The sequence below is a fragment of the Rhineura floridana genome, chromosome 2 (assembly GCF_030035675.1).
Source record: "Rhineura floridana isolate rRhiFlo1 chromosome 2, rRhiFlo1.hap2, whole genome shotgun sequence".
In the NCBI taxonomy this organism is placed as follows: domain Eukaryota; kingdom Metazoa; phylum Chordata; class Lepidosauria; order Squamata; family Rhineuridae; genus Rhineura; species Rhineura floridana.
Window position 1 is genome coordinate 171,067,776 of NC_084481.1, and position 15,643 is coordinate 171,083,418.

Here is a 15,643-nt window from a genome sequence, read left to right on the forward strand (position 1 = left end):
TCCTACCTCCCTAGCATGGCGTTTCTTACACTTTCACTGTGACAGAACGATCCCCACCATCCTGAACTGTCTTCGAAAGAAATATATTGATTTTATGTCCGTCATACTTCCCTTATCAAGCAGTGATGGGTATACAGACATTTGCTATATGTGAGTGGGTCTGTCATGCACATGGAATATATTGGTCTCTGGAATGTTGGAAACAAAACCAGTTTTCAGCTCCAGTTTAAAAAGTGAATTTGCTGACCAGTTAACAGTGAGTCAACAGGACTCTCAGGACAACCTCTCCTTGTATGGCAGGCAGCCTTTCTAGGAAGGGCCTTAGTCTGAAAACACATGAAAAGGTCCTCAAATACAGGAATTCCAGGCTCTTTCCCTGACAAAGTCATGATGGAGTCTGTTAAATAGTGCTCACTTAATTTGGTTTATTTATCTCCCCCTTCCATCTGTTTTACTCCACAGTCTTCAGAAAGCCACTAGCTGTTTGTAAAAAGAAAACATAATTGAATGTTCCTAAGTCCCTGTCCTCCCTCTCACAAGCATCCCACAGCCTCTGCAGAATGCTCAATCACAGAGCAGTCCTAGCTTCAGGAGATTTCAATCGAGCCTTTCAGAATATATATATCTGTAACTCAGTGAAATGACTTCTCAAGTACCATGGGGCCTTGTGAACTCACATTTCCCATAAGCCCAGCTTCTAATTGTACTGAACTGTCCTGGCACCACATGAGTCTGCTTCCTTTCATTTACTCCCACTTATTCCCCTTTGATGATGGTTTTACCTGGGATTCATCTCTGTTTACTATTATGCAAGCAGCATTTCTCTCTACTTTAGTTTCTGACAACTTGGAGGACCAAACTGTACAACAGCCTAATCCTACTTGCAACACAAACTGTCACCATAATAATAGTAAATAGCATCCAATCGACAGACATGTAAATAGTTGTTGGGGGGGGAGGATCTCATGAGCATGCAGAAGTTTCTCACTCTACATACATCCACTAGGAAGCCACAACTGGCCACCACACAAACAAGCATCAAAGAAGACCATCTACAGGAATGTAGGAATTTTTATACAGTAGGGCCCCACTTTGCGGCGCTCCGCTTTGCAGCGTTCCACCAATAAGGAAGTTGTCAATTGCAGAAAGGCCCCGCTCTTATGGCGCTTGTTCCACTTTTACGGCATTTTTCGGGTGTTGGGCGCAATTTTAGACAATGTTAGTCAATGCGTTCCGCTTTACGACGGATTTCACTTTATGGCAGCGGTCCGGAACGGAACCTGCCATATGAGCGGGGCCCCACTGTAACAGATGAAGCAGTTATATCTCCAACTTTCTCTCCTGCCGTGCCCTCAGTTATCAAAGACATGCAAAGCAAGTGGAAATTCAGTCCTAAACAGTATACCCTCAATCCACAGAAAGCCAAGCATGCTTTAGTCCCAGTTACAACTAATTTGACTCATTGATTCCATGGGACTGAAGCATTCTGGGGATTGGAGTTCCTGTGCCCACCAAGACTGTATTTTCTGCTACTTGGACAAAGCGTTCCTACTCCTGACCCCTGACACATATAGGCCTCTCCACAACAATATTTAAATTTGCCCACCCTCATGTCTGTCTGGAGAATATACAAACCAAACAGTTGGTTAAAGAGGATGTAGAATGAAAACAGTGAGAAGCTTGACAGCCTGTTTCCATTCCCTGCATCTGTAAATAGGGAAGGATAATACTGCTTGAATGAATGAGATGCTGGTTTTTTTTAAAAAAAAAATGTCAAAAAGCATACAAGTTTTAGGCAGAAATCTCAGTGTATTTTTTTTCACCTTAAAAATATTTTTTTAAAAATATACAGAACTTCTGAAGACAGACATAGCTTACATGGCTGAATTAGATATAGACAACAGAGCATGTTTACAACTTTAAATTTAAATCTATTCAAATCTGACGTTCAGTGGCAACCGTACAGAAGGTTAGTTGCTTGACAGCCCAATATCAAAGCAATTTTCCCAACATTTCATTTCATTTTTTTCTGAGCATTAACCATTCAGAATGTCACAGATTTGTCCTTACATGTTCAAAATGTCTGACTAGCAGTATTAACTGTACAACATATCAAAAAATATACTGAAAATCCCCCTAAGGGCACATATTTTGCTATTTACTTGAATAAATAAAGGGGGGAATTGTCATGTTTTTCCCCCTCAAAGGCCTGTGGCCTCCCCAACATAATGCACCCATCAGAGGTCACTATTATATCCTTCAGTTGTAAAATTTCTGGGGTTTTTTTGAGTTTGCTACTTCAGCCACTGGATACAGGTGAACAGAAGGAGGCAGCTTGCAAGCTTGCTTAGTACAAAGCCGTTAAGTAAAGCAGTTAACAAGTATTGAGCAGCTACACAACACACTGATTCAGTGGTTTCAAGACCCACGCAGCATGCTGCTGTCAGTGCTCACGCCAGTCAGGCTTCAATCTTATACACACTTACCTGGGAGTAAATCCTACTGAAATCAGTGGGGCTCACTTCCAAGTACACATGTATAGGATTTGCATTGCATACTTCCAAACTTCCCTCTACTGCAGCATGGTGGACTTAGGGCTACTTCATTGGTTACCGTTTCCTATGGAGAAATCAATCTCCTTGTCACTGCAGGACCACAGATCAGGTAGCTGCTGTCCATCCCGCAGCAGACAAAACAGAGGTGTGACACATGACAGTGTCCAGGTTCCAGAGAGGCAGCCATATTAGTCTTTTCCAGTAAAAACATCAAAAAGAGGCTTGTGGAGCCCTAAAGGATAACACATATATCTTGGTATAAAATGATGTCTCTGTTACATCTGATGCAATAAGCTTTAAGGGACCACAAGATTCTTTGTGTAGATAATTTTTCCGACACCAAGAATGATGTGTCTGTGGAAAGGTGTAGTATACAAAGCAACCATGGTGGAAATGATTAGAAACTAATCTAGAGAACTTAATGCTATGAGCTGCCAGGAAAAAAACATTTGTTTTTTAAAAGCCTGCATTTCAACTATGCCTAAGCAGTGGGTTTTAAACCATGTTCTTCTCTCATTAGAGAAAAGCATGACTGTTGTCTGTTCATACGCTAATGTATTTTAATTCCCTAATCAAGAAGCAAATAAAATAAAATACCAGGCCTCTGACATAAGTTCAAGAGCAGAAGCTAGACAGTCAGATGCTGGGGAACCTAATTCCAGATACATCTACATGTCTATACAATAGTGGCTACATTAGCTGTTTTACCAATCTAGCGCTGGAACGTTTATACCATCGTAGAATCTGACCTTGCAGCAATGGCTGTATGGCATTAAAATCCAACTCACTTCTTTCTGGAAGCCCCAGGAATGGTTCCAGCAAGCAAAGAGAGCAAAAGGGGAGAAGGATGGTTTTGGGATTCCCATATGAAAACCATAGCCAAAGGGTAGCTACTTCCACTTGGCCTTCTTCACTGCTGGGAAGAAGAGGATAGCCATTGGCAGCAGGAAAGGTAAAATCAACACAAATTGGGAAAAACAACATTGTAAACCTAAGCACTGAAATCAATGTGAGTTTATGCCCAAGATTTAGGATGGGACAGTGGGAGCAATTACAACACACAACTGAAACAGAAACGTGAGAGTCCGAAGTACTTTGCTTGGGAAAAGGTCGGGAACAAATATCCCAAAGGTTAACCCTCTAAACAAGCATAGTCATGAGGCCAGAGGAACATGACAACTCTAAAATGACAGGAATAAATTCCCTTTGGACATGTTTATAGCACAAGATGAATTCAAGTGTCGGCTCTGCTGAAAACTGAGAAAACAATGAATTAACAAAGATGTGTCAAGCTTTGCATCAAATCAGCAGTGCTATACCTGGGCTTTGAGGAAGAGGCAACCCTTTTGGCCCCCACATTAGCTGTGACTTTCAAAGCAAGCTTTCCCCAATAGCCCTTTAAATACCATTCAGTATCTTCCCCATCTCTCTGTGTGTACAGGATATAGATTATATAGCTCCTTTCTATGCATTAACTAAGTGCATCTGTATACAAAGAGGTTTATACACAAGGATACAAAGGAAATGCATCGGGGTACATTTCAGATAGGCTGTCATACCTGAGCTCCATTTCACGTGGCTCCCCCCTCCCATTTACTGATTAATAAAGCGTATTTGTAAAAACTAAAAACCGTCACAGTTTTCCCTGCTCGAGTCCCAGGGAGGGGAAGCCAAGGGACAAGCCAAGAAGAGAAGTGTCTCTAAATCTCCCAGCGTTTCCGAGTCCAGCGCCAAGAGCGGGGGCCTGCGTCCAGGACAACATGACTGCAAGAGATCGGGGAGGGGGGGGGCGAGGCAAAGGCCATCCGGGGTCCTCGCTTGCTCCAGCGGCCGTCGAGCTCCGATCGCGTGGCTTCCCTTGTACTCCGCGATGAGTGCCTCCGACTGAGCCGGTGCAACACGGTGGCTTTGGGGGGTTGTACCTCCGGCCTCCTGGGCCGGTTCGAGTCCCTACGGCGTCCCGCCATCTGGCTTACTCGTGGGTGTGGAAAAGGCTCCTTCTTCGAGCGTCCTCGTCGTGGGGTCTCCGTGGCTGGGTGCAGGCGCGCCGGGGCCGGTGACCGATCCGGGGGGCTGTGGCTGGGTGTGCGTCTGACTGCCGCCCCGCACCGGTTGCCAAATCAGGCTGTAATAGACGGCCAGGACGATGGCGGCCAGCGAGACGGAGAGTACGTAGGCCAGCACGGTGGCTAAGCGCACCCACTTCTTGTTGGTCTTGGCCGCCATGCGCGCCTTCTTGTCCCCGGTGTAAGTGGCCGGCTTGCCCCGCTCCCCGGCCGCCCCCGCCTCCTTTTCCTTCATGGGGGCGCGGCCTTTGGCCCGCTGCTCCACCACCCTCTCCGTCTTGCTGAGGCTCCCGATGGGGATGGGCCCCCGAGGGACGCGCCGCCGATCACATCACGACATGCCCCGAGGCTGCAGATGGAGGAGGCGGAGGCGGCCGCGGCGGAGGAGCTGATGCTGCAACGGGCGGGCCTCGGAGGAAGGTGATCGATGGCCTCGGCTCGGCGGCAATCTGGTGGTAGCAGCAGCAGCAGCAACCGCACCAGCTGGAGGAAAGCAGCAGCAACTGCACCAGCTGGAGGAAAGCAGTCGCGGCTGGGAAAGCCAATCGGACCCCGGCGGCAGGCAGCGTCCCTGGCCCTCTACCGCTGTTCTCTCAGGGTGCGCGCCTTTGTCTTTCTCCCGGCAGTCTGTCTGTAGCGCTAAGCAGACGAGCAGGGCAGGCGGCGGGTATTAAAGGGGCCGCCGCTAGTGAGGTCTGGTGGACGCAGAAGAGGAGCAGCTAATGCTGCAGCGCCTTAAAATGGCAATGGCGAGCAGGAGGACCACCGACCCCGGACTGTGACTTGGCAGAGTGCCAGACATCGCTGGGTTTCGTCGGGGGAGGGGGCGTCAAAGCACCACCGCCTCCCCACATGCACGCATACGCGCACGCTGTTACCATACACATCAAACATAAAAGTATGTATTGGGGAAGCGGCTGCACTCCAATACGCACTTACCTGGGTGTAAGCCCCATTGAACTCAATGGACCTTACTTCTGAGTAGACTTGTATTGGATTGCACTGTAAGGCTCTGGTTGATTCAACGGGACTTACTTCTGAGTAGACATAATTAGGATGGCGCTGCTAGTGGGGAAATACAGAAAACGAAAGATACACTTAAACAAACTTGCAATCCTACGCTATTCGAGGTGCGGGGGAGCCGTGAGAGTGGAACTTTCTTTCCAGTACATGCATTGCTGCACGATGCGCTCTCATTCTAGAGAGAAGTCCGCTTCAGGCGTTCGTTTTCCATGTATTCTTGTCTATGTTAAGAGCGAGTGTGTATGTGAGCGAATGGCCATATATTCGCGTTCCTTCCGTGATCTGGTCGTGGCACGTATCGAAAGGACAAGCGAGGGAAGTGGACGTGCTAGCGACACGTCTTTCCGGTGTGTGCTGGAACGTCCAAAAAGAGACTCCCGGCTTCTGATCGAGACCAGCTCCTGGAAACTGTCGGGGACTCACAGATCTCATTGCGGGTGACATTTGTGAGTCCCATTTCACACCTTGCAAAAGAAGCCAAAAAGCCCCTTGGTCTAAAAGCGGTCTATCTATTCATCTTTTTGGGAGACTTTCAATTAATATCTGATCATCAGGACTGTGGACTTCACAAAGTTTAGGTGTGCTTGGCCATTTTCTAAAATCCCTTTGTTATTCCTGCCCCAAGATGCCTACTCAGAAGTAACCCCTAATGGACTTCAGGCCCAAGCATATGTGTGTATAAGTTTGTAGCCTTCATGGAGGTTGATATTTAATATATTTTAGCCACTCTTTAAGTTGAAAAGGGCATTTAAAGGAATAGATTTGATTTTATCTGCCTGCCCCAAATACATGTGTGTCTAGTGGAGAGTCTTAATTCCACTAGTGGGAAACTTGGGGGTATTATCTGGAGTAGTCTGATTATTAGCATCTCAATTAGCATCTGGAGTAAAAGCATCTTAGTGTTGGTTAACAATCCAACAATTTGTATTTTTTTTTCAGTTGGAACAAATTGAGTTGAGAGATGCAAGAAAAATGCTCACTGGTTCCAATACTTTTAAATTAGAGATTATGGAAATTAAGCAATGAAGACTAGTAAAATGAGAAGCTGCCTATCTGATGTTGAGAATTTTTTTAAAAAAAATCCTTAAAATACTCTTATTACTGCCAATTGAGTCAGAGTTTTAATACACTGAACAAAACTGTGAATATGAACCATTAAGAACAAAGGATGGTGGTGTAATCATCCTCTGCAGATTCTATATATATGTGATGGAACTGTCCTTTAATATAGGTATATTGGATCAGAATACTAAAGGAGATGGGTAAATGAATGACAGCATACCACTTTGGTTGTTTCATTGGGATCATTAGAAATGAACATACAATTGGATCTCTGATCTGCTGACTGCTGCTAAAATCACACCGTCTCAAAACATCTGTTAGTAGATGACAAAAGTTTGAAATGTTGTACAAATGCCAAAATTCAGTGAAATGGTGAAACTTATAGATAGAAGAAAAAAGATAGATCAAACATCTTTGTCATGTAAGGTTCATGAAAGATACACCTCAGTTGCCCAAAAGTCCTGAATGGATTTCTAGAAATTCAGTTACAGTACTGACATATACTGACAGATAACATTTTAAACTATTTTGAATAAAAAAAGTTCTGTGACGTGTATCTAATTTGTTCTATCTGAAGTTATTAGGAAATAAATTGCTTTGTATTTCCTTTCTTTTAATGCGACTGGTAAATAGGTGTAAATTGATTCAGCTGGGTTTCATTGACACCCTCTTGCTAGCCTTCTTGGGTCAAGGATAGGCTGCTGTGTGTTTGTCTCTGAAGCTACAAACTCCATCCAGGCAAGCTGGCTGTTGTTTACATGAGCACTTGTCTTCAGCTGAAAGAGGGACAAGTCAAGAGGTGATCTTGTCAGGAGCTATTTCTCTTTCACAGCACTTCAAACCATTGATTCAGCTTTTGAATGTGTAGAAACAAATGGCTGAAATATGTTCAGAGACCTTTATTTATATAAAGAGTCCCTGTATTTCATGTCAGCAGCAAGCAGTACTAAGTCCAAACCCAGCCCTCTAAGTAGTACTAGCTGGCCTGCCAGTTGCCACCTCAGATGTAAGGTGGTGGCATATTTCAGGAGAGGCATCTGTTGCCTTGTAAATGGCTAGCAGTCCCCTTTCAGAGGTGAGGACCCTGGCCTTCAAGTTCATGTCTTTTCTCAAAGTGATCTTCTCTAGTTATACAGGGATTGCCAAATGTTTTGGGCCTGTGGGCACATTTGCAAACTAGAGAAACTATTGTGGTCCCCACACACATGCCAACCAAACACACACTGCAATCTATTCTGTTAGCTACAACAGGATGCATTTTTCAAGCCTAATTACAGTGGGTGGAGGGAACCTTGTGCGCCCTGAGAAAGGTGTCTATGGGCATATGTGCCCCAGGGCACCATGTTGGTAACTCCTGATCTAGCAAAGCTTGTAGTTGAGGAGAACCTTAAGAGCATCTTCCATTACAGTTGCCTGACACCTCTCATTCTGAAGAACAGTCCCCTATTTCTAGTCACAGTGGTTCCATATCATCACGGTTCCTCTTTATTTCACATACTTTGTTGGTTCCTTATCATGATGGATGTCCTTTATTTCACACAATTCAGTGCATATCTACTCAGACATAATATGCACAGGATTACAGCCATAATGACTGCTTTGTATTTCAGCAATTATAATTTTGGGAATATCTCTTGTTTCTGAAATTTTGACCTGGCAAAACAAAACAAAACAAAAAACCACATCAAAGGTTAATGTGATTTCATTATGGGGGAAAGTGCAAGCAATTTGCGAAAGGGAAATATTCCCCCCCTCCCATGTTTTTTACCACTCTCCTCTGTGTTTCGTGAAACTGTAGCATTGTGGCTTCACAGAACTTTGTTGATTTGGGAGTGATTAGAAGCTGATTTGCAATTAGGGTTCCAAAAAGGACTTAGTGCTGGCTGACTAAAATAGAACAGTTCACACGGTCAGGATGCTTTTTTCTTCCATGTTAAAATCAGTACAGAAATAAATGCATATGGGAAATAGAAAGCATGCATACATACAAACATGTTAAGGAAAGTAGAATGAAAAAATATATAATAAAGAATATAAGGATAGCGGGAATTTCCCCACCATTAAGATTCTAATAACCCTACACACATTCAGTCTCCAGCAGTTTCCTTCTCTTGTGATAGATCTTGACTCCCTCCACCCCCATCTATGTGCTCTGGCTGGCTATTGGTGAAGAAAATCCTTATTAAGAGGGAATTGGTCTTCCGGTTCCCAGGAGCCCGGCAAATCTGCCTTAAGTGGGCAATGCTGCTGAAAGAGAAAGAGAGAGAAATATAACACAGATACACCTAGTCTGCAAGATATCTGCTGATCAAAACTCTAGCAGGATATGAAATTCCTGGGTTCTAAATGTTATGGCTCATTAAAAGGCTCATTAAAAAGCAGCAGCTGGGAAAACTGAAGAACTGAAATCAAGGGGGGCATGTATGATGCTGGGCTGTATGGCTGTCAACAGAGGGAGGTTCTGTATGGTGGGCTCTTCCTTGTGATGGTATACATTGGGGTGCTGAATGTGATCTGTAGGCCTTATATGTCCCCCTGAAGGTTCTCCATGGCCCCCAGAGGACCCCGTCCATTTTATAATAAAAAGTGGCTTTTTAAATATATATGTATATACTTACTCCATCTCCTCTTTGGCACATTGTGTTCTGAGCATGTTCATACCTCTGGGAAATTTGGAACCCCAAATTTCCCTGTTGAAAGTGGTAGATCCCTCTTCCTTATTGAGAGCTACTAGTAGCTTCCTCCTTGCAAGTGCTTCTGCAACTTTCTCTCTAAAACTGTGACACAAAACACGCACATGAGAATCAGCCTCTAGCTGTTAAAAAAAGGAGAGAAAAATAAAAATGACTTCAGAAATCAGAGATTTAGATCTAGGATGATTCTCTGCACTACCTTTGAAATCATAAGCTTGAGAATTGGATTAATGGCTTAAGAGATGTCTGGCTTCTCCGGCCACTGGGCTTTAGTTTTCCTTTTTGCTGCCAGCAAATCATTTTTTATGCATCTTTATGAGAATATATTCAGCTGAAAAGATGTATTTTCAAAGTGGCTATGTTTATCCAACAGCTGCCCGACCGTTCCATGTGTGATGATGAAGATGATTGATCTTTCTTCTCCTATTCAGGTGCTGGGGGCATGGGTTAAATACCAGAGGATGGCAATAGGTAAATTGAGTCTTAGAATCATGGAGCTGGAAGATCTTGGAGGCCATCTAGACCAACCCCACTGCTCAATGCAGGATCTGCAATGGATGCAAGTACAGCACCCTGACAGTTGGCCATTCAGCCTCTGAAGATCTTAAATGTCTTCAATGAAGGAGAGCCATCACCTCCCTTGGCAGTGAAACAGCTCTTGTTGCTAGGAAGCATCTTCTAATGCTTCGACAAAATCTGTTACCTTGTCATTTCCACCCTCTGGAAATGGAGGGCACTTGACCTGACTTTTTCTTTGGTTCATCTCAGTGGATCAGGGTAAACTGTCTTGCTTGCATTGCATTTTGGGAGTCAGCCCCTTCGTGAACCTTATCTTGTTTGTGACTTAAAAATGTGGGAACAGACTTTCTGACTTCAGAATTTGCAATTAGGCCAATATTTATAATTATTGATACGATGGAGATGTGACTGAGAAAAGCTCCCATACACAGACCCAAGTGTCAACCCAGGCTTAATTTATGACATGTTAGTATTAGTAGGACAAAGACTGTTTCCCCCAAATGCAGGAATTTGTACCTTACATTTCACCATAGAGAGAGCACATTAAAACAAAACATCTTTAAAAACATATTAAAACAAAATATCTTTAAAAACATCTTAAAAAGCAATTCCAATACAGACACAGACTGGGATAAGGTCTTTTAAAAGGCTTGTTAAAAGAGGAGGGTCTTCGGTAGGTACTGAAAAGATAACAGAGATGGTGCCTGTCTAATATTTGGAGGGGGGGATTCCAAAGTGTCAGTGCCACAATGCTAAACCTCTGCTTCCTGTGTTGTGTGGAACAGATCTCCTGATAAGATGGTATATGCAGGAGTGATCGACTATATATGTCCCCTCTACTGTGCCCCCTCTATCATGTCCCCTAACCCTTGAGACTAGAATGTTAGAGAAAGGGATTGATTTTAGCCTATTCAGAAAGTCATAATTATCAGCATCTTGCTTCATCATCATTATTACAACTAGTGTTCACCAGACTCAGATGCAGTAAGGTAAGCAGCTTCTATTGCCGAGTTATTCTCCCTGGCTTCCATCCCAGAACTCAGAGTCACTGCATTGGCAGAGCTTATGAGTCTTAAGTTTGGAAACTTGAGCATGGAAACTCCAGATCCTAACCTCTGGTGGTGGCTGCATACTCATTTGCACTTCACTCTACACTGCACACTTTTCCTGTGAGGAACATCTTAGCGCAAAAGCAGACCAGTTGCGAGGCAGAAAGGTTTATGGCATGATTTTCCTTCATTGAGATCCTAACCTAGAGCAACCATAGGGCTTGTGAGTCCCTTATGGAAACTCTTGGCATAGAGATCTTAGCCTAAGCTACTTGGGCTACATGTACACATGACATCATTAAAAGCAGCAAGAGCATCTCTAGGCACAGCACAGGTAAAAACACTGCAATCTTCTTTGTTTTCTAGGAGTGTCATAACTCCACTGCTTTATTTCTATTATGGGTTTATTTCTATTTCTTTAGATTAGGAATGTGAATGGGTCAGGATATTAAATTGAATATACTGGTGCTTGTTTGTTTGTTTTAAGAAAACATACCTTTAACTTTACTGCACTGCATTCTTGTCAAATTATTTTGTATAATAAAATGTCTTGCTATTTGCACATAATTGGCATAATAGTGCCATTATGGGTATTTGAACTGATTAAACACATTTTCAGAACAATGCATGTGAAAGTTCCCATCTCTCATAAGTGTCGTGTAAAATACATACACATGTATGTTCCTACACATCTCAGTTGGCTTCCAAGCCTGATGATCACCTGTGTTTTAAACAGCAAAGTGAGACACAACCTGAACCTAAACTAGCATGCTGAGGTGATTATACTGGATTAAAGACACACATAGGTTGTGCACATAGCCCTATTTGTGCATTATGTAGTTGTGCTGGCTGGGGCAGATGTGCATTTTAGTCTAAGATATCTGGAGGGCGCTAGGTTGGCAAATGTTGAAGGAGGGCATTCATGGTTTGAAGACATATTGGACTATACTACTGGCCCTTTATTACAATCAAGAGGTATATAAATTTTGTTAAATAAAATTAATTGCTTTTACACTGTAAGGATGGAGAATGCATTCTCACAAATAAAAATGCATAGTGTAGACCATTACTGAAATACTATACAGCCACCTAATAAAAGTAAATCAGTATTTAAATCTTCAAACACATGCATATATACAGGCAAAACACATAACAGTAAATCTGTGTTTTGTCATTAAGAAAATGGAACTGAAGGCATAGAGAAGGCTATCCATACTCATTAGCTAAGCTGGACTTTGGCTTAACATTGATCCTAGGTGCTAACAGCAGTGGCATCAAGCTTGGGTTACCATGGTGCAAGAGTTTACAGATCCCTACTCAAACAAGATGGGGCAACTCCCAGGCAGAAACTTCCTGTCTCTGCCCAGGCAGTGCGGATCACTGGAAATCTAGCAAAAGGCAAAAACTTAAAAGTGACCTCTGTTTTAAAGACTACATAGCTCCATGTAGGAAAAACTAACCATATAACATTTAACAAATCACATGAGAAAATACACAGGAGTATATATGTTTAAAGGGATTTGTGCATTATACTAGTATGATTTATCAAAGTGACAGACAGAAAAGGCTAAACCTGGCAAAATGTTAAGCAAACACTAAAAATATCAAAAGGGACGGAGACTCTGAATGTGATGGGCCCAATTATTTAGGCAGAGGAACAAGTAATCCAGGAAAAAATATGGGGGGGGGGAGGAAGGGATGAATGTGGCCCTCCAGGTTCTCTATATGCCCTTGGAATTCTCCTCAGGCCACACCCCTCACTGACTCTGCTTTACACCTTTTTTTTTAGTGTTTGTGCCTGGCAGGACTGTGTCCTAGAACTCAAAATGTCTTGTGCTTGCCTGGATGGAAACAGGGGTGTGTGATTGTGTGTAGAAACAAGTTTACTGTACAATGGCGAAATTAACATATGTTGTTCCACCCACTTTGGCCTCTGGCCCCTTCCACCACTGGTATATGGCCCCTAGAAGACTGCTCAGAAGCAAACATGATTCTTGGACTGAAAAAAGGTTTCCCACCATAGATGTACAATGGATGTACCAAAATCAACAAAAAGGACTTCTCACAGAGGAAGAGCTATCTTTGATCACGTAAGGGGTTTGCTGGCTTCTAATTTACATTTTTGTCACCTTTTGTGAAACGGGCTGATTAGAATATGGTTGCTGTGGTGTTGCGCACATAAGACAAATAACATAAAATACGACGAGCGTAGCCATTGATAGCCATATCCTCCATGAATGTCACCCCCTTTGAAAGCCATCTATGTTGATAGCTTTTGGCTATTTTCAGAAATACAAAAATGTTGAATTGGAAGACACCCCCCCCAAAAAAAAACCAGATGAATGAGAACGGAGTATGTGCAGCACCCGCAGAATGTTGGCCTTTGTGAGAGGGGGAAAGGAATGGAGTGGCTGAAAGAGGAAGATAAGGAAGAGGCACATAGATATAAAAGGTCCAAGAGAACTATCTCATGGTCTGGAAGCTTTTTTAAAAAATCTCCCCAGGGTTGGAAGTGAGAGCTTCTCAAAGAAATCAGTGGAGAAATGTACCTGGGATAGGGCACCACTGTGTCCCCCAAACAACCCAAAAAAGAAGCAGAAAGAGAAGTGTTCTTCCTCTTTCTAACTCTGATCTTACTGAGGATGAAACATTTTAAAATTCTTTTCATTCAAATTCTAAAGCAGATGCAATTTCTTGTCCTTATTGCAGGATGGACAGGGCTGTAGCTGAGAGAGAATGGGTTATGATAGCCCTGCAGTATCGTTCACAATAAATGCTACAGGTCAGTCTTTGAGTAGTTTACAACAATGCTGAACAGTTGTCCAATAGTATTGTATTTACAGTGTACATTGGGGATCGGGCTGAAATTGTGAATGTACAACAACCTTGCAGAATAATCCATTGCTTTTATCCTCATATTGTAAGACGGGCTGAAAGAATAGTATACAACACCTCTATCTGCAGGGTAGTTTGCTGTTATACCTCTGTTCAGGACTATTCTAAGAGAGAGCTGTCTGCAATATGGACTGCCTTCAAGTCGATCCCGACTTATGGCGACCCTATGAATAGGGATTTCATGGTAGGCAGTATTCAGAGGGGGTTTACCATTGCCTTCCTCTGAGGCTGAGAGGCAGTGACTGGCCCAAGGTCACCCAGTGAGCTTCATGGCTGTGTGGGGATTCGAACCCTGGTCTCCCAGGTCATAGTCCAACACCTTAACCACTACACCACACTGGCTTTCTGTCTGCAATATAGTCCGCTGTTAATATGTGGATCATAGATGAGGCTGAGGCTGATCTGAATTCTCAAAAATCCCCCATGCCTCTGAGATCGCAGCAAAGATCAGTCTAGTTAAATTGCTCCTGTCAAGCTCTTTCCAGGCCCAAACAAGCACCCAGTTGCATGCAGAAGCCCCATGCTTGACTTACTTGCATAAAGACTGGCTGTACTTTTAAATGTTCAAAAGCTAAAATAAAAAAATGCACTTCTGACTAATCTGCACATGAAGTGTGATACAGGTTACAGACTTGGGTAGCGTGCACACACCAGGGATACACTGCAACATTTTGTTGTGGGTCCCAACTTGTATATATTAATAGCAAACTCATTCCCTGAGTCCCAGTCCTTATGTAGCCAAAAGGACATCACCCATGCACAAGAGGCTTGCTTTTGTCACGTAGAGGCTAGCGTGTTGTACTGTGACTGGATTTTCAAATCCTGATCCAGCCATGAAGACCAGTATGTGATGAACTCTCTCAGCCAAGCCAGTCAAACTCTCTCAGCCAAGCCCACCTCTCAGGGTTGTTGTGAAAGTAAAACAGGAGACCATTGAGCTTTATACAGGAAGGATGGCATACAAATATAATACATAACAATACTGCACACTATGTATGCAGCCACTCTGCATTGGCATACTTTTCTCTAGAGCAGATAGAAAATCTAACTGTATGTAATCCACAAGTTTGTGGTCTTATCTGCTCCTGCTCAGTTGTACCCCATAATCCTGCTGGCTATTCCACTTGTGGCACCTGTGGCAGCACTTGGTCTCCCCTATCTTAAATGGCTATGGTCACTGTCTGGCTCTTGTCTCAAACATGGTATAGTAGACAGAGGGCTGGGCTAGGACCTAGAAGACCTGGGTTCAAATCCCCACTTGGTCATCAAACTCACCGGATGACCTCAGGCCAGTCACTATTTTCTCAGCTTAACCCACCCCACCATCTTGAGCTCCTGGGAGGAGAGGCGGGACATAAATATCAGAAAGAAGCAGGACATGTTTTGTTTTTAAACACAAACCTTCCTCTGAGTCCCTCAGAGTGTAAGGATTAGGAGTCTGATGATTAGGAGCTGGTGAAGGCCAGAGAGCTGCCCTGAGGCAAATTCCAGGTGTTGGCATTTGATTCACCGACCATTCTTAACAATCGTTCAGAAAATGGTAGCCTATTTCTCGCCTCCCCACCGCCTCAATAAATAAATAAATCCAGAACTCTCACCAAACGGTCTTTACATTATTAAAATGGGCTTCTGGGGTTATGCAATGAGAAACACTTGTGGGTCTTTGGGACTAAAGCAGGTTGAACCCCCTGAAGGGCTGAGCTTTCTTTACCCTCATTAACCTAGCTTGAAATGCAACAAAGGATACAGACTGTTATAAAAGTATTCAGCTCTCACAGAAG

At 43.4% G+C, this 15,643-nt stretch overlaps 1 protein-coding gene across 1 annotated transcript; it reads right to left on the bottom strand.

The window, feature by feature from the left end:
* Positions 1-1,789: 1,789 nt before the first annotated feature.
* Positions 1,790-5,326, bottom strand: INAFM2 (InaF motif containing 2). The gene has a single exon (XM_061611456.1). The coding sequence runs from the start codon at positions 4,854-4,856 to the stop codon at positions 4,506-4,508; it is 351 nt and encodes a 116-aa protein (XP_061467440.1). The 5' UTR covers positions 4,857-5,326; the 3' UTR covers positions 1,790-4,505.
* Positions 5,327-15,643: the final 10,317 nt, after the last annotated feature.